Source organism: Drosophila innubila (genome assembly GCF_004354385.1).
Source record: "Drosophila innubila isolate TH190305 chromosome 2R unlocalized genomic scaffold, UK_Dinn_1.0 1_C_2R, whole genome shotgun sequence".
In the NCBI taxonomy this organism is placed as follows: Eukaryota; Metazoa; Arthropoda; class Insecta; order Diptera; family Drosophilidae; genus Drosophila; species Drosophila innubila.
The window spans coordinates 6,153,158-6,166,340 of NW_022995374.1; the positions used below are offsets into that span (position 1 = coordinate 6,153,158).

The following is a 13,183-nucleotide window of genomic DNA, read 5'->3' on the forward strand; positions in this document are numbered from 1 at the left end:
ACGCCCTCTCCAACCCTTTAAAAATATATAATAAACTGAAACACCCCTCCGGACACAGGTGTTTCTTTTATTCAGCTCAGCTTTTGATTACGAGTATACGAAAAAAAAAAAAAGAATTAAATTCTAATTAAAAATTTGTAGAGGTGCGGTTCCCTCGCAATCAATCAATCAATTCATCAACCCAATTAAATCTATTTATTATTTAACCCAACTGAAAACTGGTATAATGGATAATTTGGCAATCAAGGACAGCAAATGCTCCCACACAATGTCAAAGTTCAAAAACAAAAAAAAAAGTAACCTTCCTCATTCAATGTCAAATATCAATTCAGTTAAAAAGTAAAAGTCTTGGGATTGATTGAAGCTTAAATTCAGGAATATCTTTAGACTCTTTTCAAAATAAAACTAGACATTTTTAACAGAATATTTATAAAAATAATGACTTCATAAATGTTCTTAACCGAAATTCACAGAACATGATCAGAACATTTTAAATATCGGATTGTTTTATTCTCAACAAGAACCGAACAATAAATAATAATTTTAAAATGGAATCAACAAGAATTTACCATATTAACTGCTTATTCTCAAAAATAATCAAAACTGCAAATCAAATTATATTTAATTTGAATTAATGAGATAGTTTCATTTAAAATAAATACGCTGTCCCTTTTTTGACAAATAAATTAATAAATAATATATATAAAAATAGAGTTTACTTCCATAATCACAAACAATTGCAGCTAAAAACTTTGTAATGCTGAGGCTTTGTAGAACTGATAAGAAACTCTCTCAAATCGCATTTTACTTGACTGTGTTTTGTTTTTATGTCCACATTTTGTAATTTACCCCACTGTGACTGTCCTGCAAAAATAAATTGAATTTCTTATCAAGTATTTCAATAATAATAATTTATTTAAATAAAGCAAATTGTTTGAAATAAACATAATTAAGTATAGCAGGTCTGACGAGAGACCGCCTCAACAGTTGGCTCGTATTGTATCTACGAATGTACAAAGATACAGATACAGATACGGATACAGATACGTATCTGCGGATAAGTATCTACGGATACTGACTGATGCGTGAAGCATAAAATTAAATTTGGCAACATTTTTCATAATGAACTTAGAGGCTAACACAAAATACAATACATAGTTAGTGTTTTAATATTTTTTGATTAATAACAATTGCACTAAACCCGAACGAGGAACGGACAACGGAATCGGCTGAGCTTATTCCGTAGAACGCAAAGCGGACGTCACTTGCACCTCATCCTGGCCATCTTTCTTAATGTCGAACTTCAGTTTCGCCATTTCCTGCAGCTCAGCATCGGCTGCTGACTTAGCCTCATCCTTCAGCACCTTGACTGGTGAATCGGAATCGTTATTCTCAGCTCCGGCGATTTTCTGCGCGAAGGGAATGACTTTCTCGGGTCCGTACTTGGCATCGCTGGCATCGGCTGTCTCGCTGGCATGGCCATTGGTATGGGAAATGGTAATAGTCTCATCATGGCCATTGCTGGCAGCTGCATCTCCATTCTGGACAGGAGGCGACACGGGTTCAACGGCAGCCACTGGCGTTATGACCTCCACCTGTGCCTCGACAGCAGCGGGCACAACGACTTCGACTTGGGGTTTCGCTTCGACTGTCTCCACTGTCTCCGCATCATCCTCGCCAGCCACCGCCTTGTTGACCTCCTCAATGGCCTTGGCCACTTCCTCAGCGGCCACATCGTCCTGGGCATGTCCATTGCTGACAGCTTGCGACGACTCCACTTCCGCCTCCCGATGACCATTGGTGGGCAGGGAACGCGCCTCCGGCTCGCTGTGGCCATTTGTAATCTGGGGCTGCTCCTCCTCAATCCTGGCCGGCAGGGGCATCTCAAGGGACGGCACAATGGCCGGACTGGCCATTGTCTCAACAAAGGAGGTGCGATTCGGTGAATCCGGCGAGATCATAACATGCGTAAAGTAACCACTGCGTCGATTCTCAAAGTCCAGCACATTCTCCTTGGCCAGACGCTCCTGAATGCGTCGCTGGCGTCTTATAAACTCCGGCACATTCTCATCCTCCGCTGTCGTTGCCACGGGCTCCACATCCGCCAGCTTGGGACGACGCAGCACCACCTTGGCGGCCTCATTTTGATCCGTAGCTCCATTTCCATTGGCATTGCCATTGCTGGTCGCCCAAGTGGCGGCTGCATTCGAAGGCTTAAAGACGCCATTGAACTTGGTGCCAACCACAAATTTGTTGTTGTTGTTCACGTTGTTGTTGTTGGCACTTTTGTAGGCATTGTAGTTGTTGTTGGCATTGGGCTGCGGTGACAACGGATTGCCATTGTCTTTCACACTGGGCGAACGGGCGATGGTGAAGTTGGGTTTGCCGTGGCTGATCAGCAGCTTGGTGGCCGGCGAGGGGCTCTTGTCGGGCAGCGGGGAGGGCAGACCGCTGCGAATTTGTATGCTGGGCTTGTTGATGGTATCAGCCATGTTGTGTGTGTGTGTGTGTGTGAGAGTCTCTTGGATCCAATAGCGCTTTTACTTTCCGTCGATCTTTGATCGTCGTCGTCTTCGTCGTCTAACGGCACTTTATGTCGTGTTTAGCTGTAAAAGTAAAAACATGTTTAAAGTTTAAACATTTAAAACTTCAAATTCACAAAATGCTAATTTTTTTTGCCAAATCATAATATTAGGCAAATTGCGGTGAAAAGCAAACATATAAGTATATCCCTATATATATATAAAATATTTAAAATCAAATTTCATACAAATTGTCAACATTCGCCAAATAATTATAATTATTTTAATTTATTTTATTAGCACCTTTAGATTGCGGCCAACGACTTTCTATAAACTATACACAATTCAGACCAAACAGCAGCATTTTAAAGCATTTTTGCCTTGGGCCCAACTTAATGAATCATCGCTCGAGTCCAAATATAAAATTCAGATTAGAAGCATATCTATTGGTTAAATTAGTTACTCATCAATTTGTTTGTGGCAAATGGTTTCAAACTTTTATTTCGCCCAATCAATTGTGACGTGTCAGAAGTGAATTGACAATTGGTTATCTAATTTATCAATTAAAGTATTTATTTATAGTTCATTTATTAGACAAATTGAAATAAATAAATTGCAATTAATTTCATATATTTACTTATAAATGGGTTTTTAGTTAGAACATATAATCCACTAACTAATTAGATTGTGTTATCTATTAATGCATATACACTATTGTGTTTTTTATAAGCTTGTGAACCGGTTAGTCTGGAAGAAAGCTGTTTAATAGCATTTTAAATTCAGGTTTTTGCTTGAGTTATATAATTGATTTTATTACCCATTAATGTTGATTCAAGTTCATATAAATAGTACTTCAGCTTATAATTGTCTATTCTGTTAACTGGTTTTTATTTATTTATAATATATTTTATGCTGCTTGAACTTTACACAAATAACAAGCCAGGGAAATATAAGAAAATAGTCTAACTAATATTTGAATTTATAAGCCATTTCTAAAAAGATATCAAAGAAAGATAATGGAAAAATTTCTGAGTAAATTAAGTTCTGAAAGCTTCTTAAGCCTTTTATATACAGTTTAAAAAAAAATAAAAATTCAAGTACGTGCATAAATTCTATTATTAAACATTTAACCCAAATTCTAGCAATTCAATGAACCTAATCAACTTATTATTTTTTTGTTGCTTTGTTTTATCACGAATATTATATAATACCGCCATAAAGTATAACTTTATCAATGTACACTCAACTCGCAGCCTCGTGCTATCAATCACATGTTTGTACTTCCCCCTATTTCCCGCTATTTCCCTCACGTTGCCCCCAATAGATCATCATCAATACAAACTTTGCATTAAGTATTTACTTTCGCTGGCAATTTGTAATTTTGTTTACAGTTTTGTTTTTTGCTACAGTTTCACACGGCGTATGCGTAATTACGTAATGCTCGGGGAGCAAAAGCTGCGACGCCAGGGTCATTCAATGGTCATTGTCAGCGCCAAAACAAATGCCAATGATTGTTTATAGAGCTCAGGTATGCTTAAATAACAATTAGTTCGCATAGAAAATCCCGTGAAAAGCGCCACAGACCCGAATTGGCACATGTTTGTCTATAGTAATTGGGCAGACAGACCGGCCAACAGTTCAGATCGATCAAATGCATGTGACTGACTGAGTGGTTGACCGAGCGAATGTTTAACCGACTGACTGACTGACTGACCAGTTAACTGAGGCCTTATCAGTTTGCCAACACACGTACACGCTGATCACAACTGATATAGAAGTCCACAACTATTTTCATTACCAAACAACCCGCTCCCCTCACTCTATGTCCGCCCCTTCCCCTGACTTGGCCAATATCTGGAGGTAATTTAATTAAGAGCTGCAATTTATAGCGCTGCATTGCAGCTACTCATAAATTTACAGCACGTTCAATTACTTAGCCAAAGGTCAAAGCTAAGTTTATTTGATTTCATTTTCAATTTTATTGTCCACTTGTAATTGAGGCTATTGTTGTTGTTTTATGGCGTCTGGCAACGCGTCTGCATCTTAAATGAAGTAACTAAGCAATATATATACAGATACAGACATATGTATTTATGTGATATATATACATAAAGTGCTGACAGACTAAGACAAACGATTGAGAAGGTTAAGGGACCGATAAAAAGGAAAAATGATGTTTAGAAATCGCAATTTTAGATGTGAGACAAAAAATATCAAACCTGAAGAAAGCTATCTGAATAAATAAAATAAAATACTCTTATTTTTAATCTTAATAAAACAATCTTTGTTGTTTTGTTTATTTTATAATCATAATATAACTACTGTTTTCAATTTTAATCAGGGAATCATACCAAAAAAAATATAACGAATCATTTAAGAGGCCAAATCATGATCAAAATGACATTCCGCTTGAAAATCGGTTCATTTTTGATGAAGTTATGAGAGATCAAAGTTTTTGAAAAAATGTCAAGGGGTATGTATGGAAAATTGGACGATAGATGGCTTAGAATCGAAAAAATATCAAATTTTCTAGATGATAAAAATTTAAATGCAGAATCAATTTATAGGCCAAATCATGATCAAAATGACATTCCGCTTGAAAATCGGTTCATTTTTGATGAAGTTATGAGAGATCAAAGTTTTTGAAAAAATGTCAAGGGGTATGTATGGAAAATTGGACGATAGACGGCTTAGAATCGAAAAAATAACAAATTTTCTAGATGATAAAAATTTAAATGCAGAATCAATTTATAGGCCAAATCATGATCAAAATGACATTCCGCTTGAAAATCGGTTCATTTTTGATGAAGTTATGAGAGATCAAAGTTTTTGAAAAAATGTCAAGGGGTATGTATGGAAAATTGGACGATAGATGGCTTAGAATCGAAAAAATATCAAATTTTCTAGATGATAAAAATTTAAATGCAGAATCAATTTATAGGCCAAATCATGATCAAAATGACATTCCGCTTGAAAATCGGTTATTTTGATGAAGTTATGAGAGATCAAAGTTTTGAAAAAATGTCAAGGTATGTATGGAAAATTGTACGATAGAAGGCTTAGAATCGAAAAAATATCAAATTTTCTAGATGATAAAAATTTAAATGCAGAATCAATTTAGAGGCCAAATTATGATCAAAATGACAATCCGCTTGAAAATCGGTTAATTTTTGATGAAGTTATGAGAGATCAAAGTTTTTGAAAAAATGTCAAGGGGTATGTATGGAAAATTGGACGATAGATGGCTTAGAATCGAAAAAATATCAAATTTTCTAGATGATAAAAATTTAAATGCAGAATCAATTTAGAGGCCAAATCATGATCAAAATGACATTCCGCTTGAAAATCGGTTCATTTTTGATGAAGTTATGAGAGATCAAAGTTTTTGAAAAAATGTCAAGGGGTATGTATGGAAAATTGGACGATTGAAGGCTTAGAATCGAAAAATATCAAATTTTGTAGATGATAAAAATTTAAATGCAGAATCAATTTATAGGCCAAATCATGATCAAAATGACATTCCGCTTGAAAATCGGTTCATTTTTGAAATTATGAGATCAAAGTTTTTGAAAAAATGTCAAGGGGTATGTATGGAAAATTGGACGATTGAAGGCTTAGAATCGAAAAATATCAAATTTTCTAGATGATAAAAATTTAAATGCAGAATCAATTTATAGGCCAAATCATGATCAAAATGACATTCCGCTTGAAAATCGGTTCATTTTTGATGAAGTTATGAGAGATCAAAGTTTTTGAAAAAATGTCAAGGGGTATGTATGGAAAATTGTACGATAGAAGGCTTAGAATCGAAAAAATATCAAATTTTCTAGATGATAAAAATTTAAATGCAGAATCAATTTAGAGACCAAATAATGATCAAAATGACATTCCGCTTGAAATTTGGCTAATTTTTGATGAAGTTATGACAGTTGGAAGTTGGTCAACTTTTTGAGCTAGCAGCTTTACCACAACCGTACATTTCGGTATTCAGATCTTGACAGAGAATTAATTTCGGTTACAGTTTCAGTTCCGGTACTAAAAATAAAATGGTTTGTTTCGGTTAACGGCTCCGGTACTGGTTCCGGTGTTATTCCCTGATTTTAATATTTACTGTCTCTGATATTTAGTTACATTACTTTCTAGACTATTTACATATCTAATTTTAGCATTATATTATTGTTATTCTGGCAAGTACTAAAAGTTGCCTTGTAAGTGAAAGACAGACTAAAATGAATCAGACTTTATTTGCTTTAAACAAAATTTATAATTATTTTCTGTTTAAATATGCACGTAATATTTTATTGTTAGCCGTTTTTAGCAGCAGCTGAAAAAAATGCCATTATTTGAATTTTAGAGCTTCACGTGTTGCGTAAATGGACACTTAAAATATTAGTCGGCACTTTGGCAATATTCACTGTACTTAACAGCTTATGAAGTGACTACCGAGTATGTGCATGAGTATATCAAAACTCTGACATTCATTGAATTGACATAGTGACTTAATTATACATTCGAACGTGCCACAATGAATATTTATTCTTAGTATTATTATAGGTTTTTTTGTTTTTTCAACTTCCCAAAAACCCATGACAAACAATTAAATAATATAGAGCTGCCAATAAATTACAAAAATAAATTAAATTACGAACGTACTGGAGAAAAAATCTCAAGTGTTTGTACTTTTGCCGACGGCGATTTATTTAGCTGTGGGTGTCTGTGGAGTCTGACATTTGGTGTTTGGGTGGTTCGCTAATTAAATACAAATATGCGGCTCAATTCCGCTACAGCTGTTTACAGCAAATAATTTAAGCTGTTTAGCAACTTTTTTGTTTGTTATTTTTTCCAATTTGCTGCAAAATAGTGAAAAAGTCACAAAAAAAAAAAATGAAATGAAATATTGCCTCGAGGGGAATTAGAAGCTGCACTTGGCAATGCGAATTGACCTTGAGAATTGCGCCATGAAATCTATAGATAAATATATTTACTCATTTGCATAAGGTGAACAAGAACCCGTCTCAATTTGTATACATAAATTTGCACTTCAAATTATCTGACTAGTCATATGCAGAGTATGATATTGAATTGATGAAAAATCAAAAATGAAAGGGAAAGCGCTGTTTGAATTATTATTTTAGAGACTAAATTATCTTAGAGAGATTGTCAACTTTCTTATATCATTTGATCAACTTTGTCTCTGTCTGTCTATATCTTTCCGCTTCTTTCTCTATTGTTTAGCACGTCACAACAATCATTTAAAGCTTTTATTTATGAACAAATCTCTTCATCTTTTCCTTTAGCAAAATTCTTGTGAACAACAAATTTGAGGTGTGAATTGCGAGTGTGACAAATGCTCAAAGACTGGCAGCTAGTAACAAAATAGTAAAGTACAAATTAAGACTGCTTGACTAGCAGATGCCCAGCAATCAGCTTATTCATAATATTTTAACAAATACCTATTTAAATATAAAGTTTAAACCTTGTGGGAAAGTGAGTAAAATTGTTAAAAATTTGGAAGATATATAAATAAGAGTATACGATTATTTATTTGCTTAAAATTCGCATACTCTATTTCTCTGAGCACAGGGTATATAAATTCCCCAAACATAAAAACCCCAGCCCAGATACAGACACAGAACCCGACCCAAAAGCCCGGCCATTCACATTATGGTTATTGTTGTTGTATTTTTTTTTTTTTTTTTTTTGGGTGCTGGGATTCTTTTTTGTTGCGTGAGTTCGGTGCGTCTATCATTGGTAAATCAAATTGGTTACTTGGCCCGCTTTGCTGAGAGGTAGGTGTGTTGCCAACAGCAGTGTGAACTGCCAACTTTGCTGTTGTTGTATTGCCACAATATTTTTACACACAATTGCAATGGGTTGTTAATAAAGTTATGAATATATTGTATATCATCTTGTCTCGGTTAGCTGGGAATTGCATGGGTGTGCTTTGGGTTTAACGCTACGTGTTCGTTTGGATGTAAGTCGTAAATATTATTATAAAGTCGGGTCTATAAACCAGTTTTAAAGTATAAATATTAAAATTGTTGCGATTGCGACAGTCGTTAATCTTATCGAAAGATAAGAAGAACGTTTGCCAAAATGAAATCATAAAGAACAATGATAAGAAAGGCAACATAATCCAAAGAGCACAACTCCCAGAACTTGCAGCATGTAATACCCATTATCTAATCTAATGTGTATGATTAACAGCAAACTCTGTCTGACTTTAAAGAAAGTGAAAACTAAACTCTTTTCTAACGTTTTTTGCTTCGTTTTTGCATAAAAAGCAAAGCATAATAAAAACGAACACTCGTAATAATAATAATAATGATAATAATAATAACAAAAGTGAGTTCAAGGTACGCGCCAGCAACCAACTTGGGCGCAATAGCTGTAAATACATTTTGACCACTCGTAATATGGAGTTTTGCATGCAATCGAGCTGCAAAAAAAAGTGAAAACCATTTGGCCGTTTAAACGCAATCATCAAATGTTGTGAGTGTTGTGTGTACGGGTGTGTGTGAGTGTGTGTGATTCTTTTTATAGAACGTGTAAATCGACATATTTCAGTTAATTTACAGATACGCGACAATTGGCAACACTGGCGCAATTTAACGGTACAGCCAACAGGCAACTTTAAGCGGATTCATTATTTTGAAGCAGCCAACGCGGCGTATGCGCATTTTTTTCATTTTATTGTTCAATTTTAAATCGCCCAGTTATTACAGTATTTACACGTTAGCAGAATTTTTGGACACGCACCTCGCTGATTTATTTTCTAGAGCTAACTGTTGATATTGTTGTTGTTGTTGTTGTTGTTGTTGTTATCGTTCTTGTTGTCGTTGTCGTTGTCCGCAACGTTACCGTAAAACGCCAAAACGTAACTGAAACTGAACCTGAACCAACTTCAACACTGACGAGCACCTCTAAAGTCTGAAGCAGCCGTCGACGTCGACGTCGTGTCGTTGTCGTTGTTGTCGTTGTCGTTGTTGTCGGTTATCGCGTAAAGTGCTCGTGCGCATAGCTAGGGCAAAAAATACCTGAGCAAAGTTGACGCTTAATAACTAAACAAATGCCCTACAGGCGGACCAGCAGTGTGAAAGGTATTATATGTACCGTGTGCTGTTGCACTATCATCATCAAGTATTGTATATAACATGAAATAACCAAGTATTTAAATAAGCATTTTCATTTAATTGTTGCACAAATTATGCATAATTTGTTGTGAATGGCGTTTCCGACACTTGGTGTTTGTCTAGCGCCAAAAATATTAACCACAAGAACTGACATAAATGCTTTGCACAAATATTTAACTAACTTGGCGTTAAGTGCTATACTGTCAAACTTACGGTTTACACGTGTGCTCTGCACGTGATCAACAGATCACGTATGCAACCTAGCAAATTGTAGTACAACAATTGCACAACTTATTATTATGCAACTTAGTCGTATTTACCTGTTGACTCATATTCAATTGGTTTGTTGTTTTAAATAGCACAATTATGTGCAAATATGGGTCAGAGATTATAGAGATTACTGTTCTAATTGTAATCAAAAGGGTGCAATAGAATACTAATTGTGCTGAACAAACACTTGAACCTGTAAATATCTCAAGACGTTGGCAAATAACCAATGATAATAAGTTTAAACACCTTATCAGCAGCCTTAGATCAAAAACTAGCACCGCCAACTATTAAGTTAGAGATGAACCATTAATTTATTCTGATAAAAATTAACAATTTAGCAGGAAATCAAAGATGTTTAGTGCTATTAGCACAGCTGCTCCCCTAGTTTAAGCTAAGCTCAATTTTCTGTTTTTCTTTTTTCATTTTTCTAAGAACGTTGCCAATCCGGTATTGCTTTCTTATTGATTCGCTTCCATCACGTTTAGTGGCCCGCATAAACATTCTTGACATTGTGTAGTTAGCACACGCAAACAAAAAAATGTTAACAGGCGCTTCTCCTATCGATTTGATAATTTTGCTAGCACCAATTTGGTGTGTGTGTACTTTATTCCAGGTACGAGTAGTAGGTGTGTATTTGTGCTTTTATATTCTTTGATTGTTTCAACGATATGGGCTCAACGACTGTTTGCCTTTTACACGTTACTTTTGGGGCCCTAATGCAAGACTAGGCTTTCGTCGTTTGGACTGTCAATAAAAACTATAATAACAATAATAATAATAATTTATAAACAGATTTCGTTGGCCATGAAATGTGACTGAAAGCCGTTTGGATTGGGGAAATAGAGGAGATTAAGTAGAAGACGAAGGCGTGGCCTCACTCTATTGCAATAAACGGTACACGTACATCATATATGTACAATGTACATATGTATGTAGTATAAAATAATCGTGAATGGTAAACTGTAATATGTACGCCTTTCGACCCGTTTTGTTTAGATCTAAAGCCAGTTTTACACTTATATTCGTATGCAATACCAATCAAAATGTCTTATGTGTTTATATTTCATCTGACTGTTGGAAGTTCTGCAACTAATTCAATATTTGCACGTTATTACAATTAGCGAATATGCAGTACATTTCAGCGATCTATATTTGCTCGGTTGAATAACACTTATTGACATACAAACACATAAAGAAGAACCGGAATAATACCAGGCGTTACGGGATGAGGGGCTTACAGATGAACGTGCATCAAAGCCGGCGTCTGTCTGACGTTTAGCCGTACAACCTTGACAAAGAAATTTTCAATTAACGTTCAAAACTAATTTGCGTACAAAGTGCAAAAGAGGCGCACAAAACAACAACAATAAAGAGAAAGAGAACAAGCGTAAATTGTTTAAAGATCATTTTTAGTTATATGTATATTAATCAAAACTGTAAATCGTGGCGCCAATTCAGTTGGACGAAATTGAACCAATTTGCAGCGAGAACAAAACACGCAATTCTTTTAAAAATTCTTTAAGTCTTTATAGAAAAACACAACACTACAACATTTATTTGATTGGCTTAATTATGCACAGTAAATTATAGTTCCTCCATATGTGTATTTGTCGTTTTTTTTTTGCAGCTTTCTTTTCTCATATGGTAAATTACTGGGCGATGCCAATTAAAATAGAAATTGTTGACCTACCAAAATTGTATTATATGTATGTTAATGTGGCTGGCTCGCTACTGCATTTGCATAATAAATTTAAATATTTGAACACAAAAATGTATCATACAATATTTGTCTGCGTATTTTGTATGTAACTGCAATATCACACGCGTTTAGGGTGGACAAAAACTTTCGAAACTCTCGGCTTTTAAATTGGTAATGCGCAAAAACGCTCTGCACAGGCGCATAACGTGTTTTCAACTGAGCGCAAAGTCAGCGACGATCGGTGATCGGTCAACAGCGCGCACAGACCGACAGCAACAGCAGCAACAACGACAGCAGCAACAACGACAACAGCAACAACGACAGCGACTACAAAAAAACAACAGCAACAATAGCTGGCTTTAATGAATGAAAGTGTAATTTTTTGCCTCAGCTGTCTCTATTATTGTTACAATGACAATGTGCAGTTTTTCTACATAGCCCGAAGCCCACAATGACTATCCTTTACATTCCCACAAAAGACCAAAAACAATGCGCCAAAAGCAGGGCTAAAATCTAAAATATGCACCGTTCAAACGTTTGAAGTCCCGGTAAAAGTTTTCGATCTGGTTTGATTTTTTGTACTTAAAAAAATAAGTACATTTCCGAAAATGGGTATTCTTAATATGTCTATTTTGTCTTTTGTCTATTTTAAAAATTTTCATTTTCATTAAATTTATTAATATTTTTTTTGGTTTTTTGCGTTTTTAAAATTGCAATTTGCTGGCCAGTGCTGCCAATGTTAGAAAATACATTTGTGATTTAATTTGCGCGCCCGGTTATTTTAAGCATTGTTCGATTGACAGTTTGTGGCAACAATTGTCTTTTATCGAACTAATCAAAGCTATCGATTTTATGGAAAGTGGCATCCCTGTCAGCTGTTGTTGCCTGCCGTTGAAGAAGCAGCAGCGTTTTGCAACGAAGTTATTTTTTGCTAATATTACAAATACGCAGCGGGATCATGGCTGGGCGTGAAGTCGTCAAACGTGCCGTGCAACAGGTGCGACCCATATTGTCCGTCGATCGGGAGGAGGCCCGCAAACGTGCCCTGAACCTCTACAAAGCCTGGTACCGTCAGATTCCCTACATTGGTAAGTCACTTGGTTATGTCATCAAACTGCCTGCTCCTCCGGCATTAAATATAAACAAATCTGTTCAATTACAGTTATGGACTACGACATACCCATGAGCGTAGAGCAATGCCGAGACAAATTGCGCGAGGAGTTCACCAAGCACCGCAATGTGACTGATATTCGCGTCATCGACATGCTGGTCATCAAGGTAAGTCCTGTGTGAATCGTCCATCTATGCCCAGCTAATAAACTACACACACTTCCTCTTACAGGGTCAGATGGAGCTGAAGGAGTCTGTTGAGATCTGGAAGCAGAAGGGCCACATAATGCGCTACTGGAAGGAATCACAGGATCCCAAACCCACAGATTTCCTCTCAAAGTTCATTCAGGGCATTAATTAGCGTTAAACAAATGCTTAACAAATTTAAATAGTTTAAATATACCAAAATGTTTGGCACGAAAACCAAAAAGAAAAATATCACAACGAAA

At 35.7% G+C, this 13,183-nt stretch overlaps 2 protein-coding genes across 5 annotated transcripts; one reads left to right on the top strand and one right to left on the bottom strand.

Moving 5' to 3' along the window:
- Positions 1-889: 889 nt before the first annotated feature.
- LOC117785088 (conserved oligomeric Golgi complex subunit 8) lies at positions 890-11,766 on the bottom strand. Of its 4 annotated transcripts, XM_034622986.1 has the most exons (3): positions 9,282-9,441; positions 1,527-2,606; positions 1,243-1,470 (listed from the first exon to the last, which is right to left on the bottom strand). In XM_034622986.1, exons 2-3 carry the CDS (start codon positions 2,490-2,492, stop codon positions 1,393-1,395), a joined length of 1,044 nt encoding a protein of 347 aa, XP_034478877.1. In that variant the 5' UTR covers positions 2,493-2,606; positions 9,282-9,441; the 3' UTR covers positions 1,243-1,392. The 4 variants fall into 4 exon arrangements, with proteins under 4 accessions (XP_034478875.1, XP_034478876.1, XP_034478874.1 ...); XM_034622984.1 differs by lacking the exon at positions 9,282-9,441 and adding an exon at positions 11,616-11,766 and having other exon boundaries at positions 890-2,606; XM_034622985.1 differs by lacking the exon at positions 9,282-9,441 and adding an exon at positions 11,707-11,727 and having other exon boundaries at positions 890-2,606.
- A 741-nt stretch (positions 11,767-12,507) lies between these two features.
- Positions 12,508-13,183, top strand: LOC117785093 (NADH dehydrogenase [ubiquinone] 1 alpha subcomplex subunit 6). The gene is made up of 3 exons (XM_034622991.1): positions 12,508-12,712; positions 12,787-12,902; positions 12,967-13,183. Exons 1-3 carry the CDS (start codon positions 12,583-12,585, stop codon positions 13,093-13,095), a joined length of 375 nt encoding a protein of 124 aa, XP_034478882.1. The 5' UTR covers positions 12,508-12,582; the 3' UTR covers positions 13,096-13,183.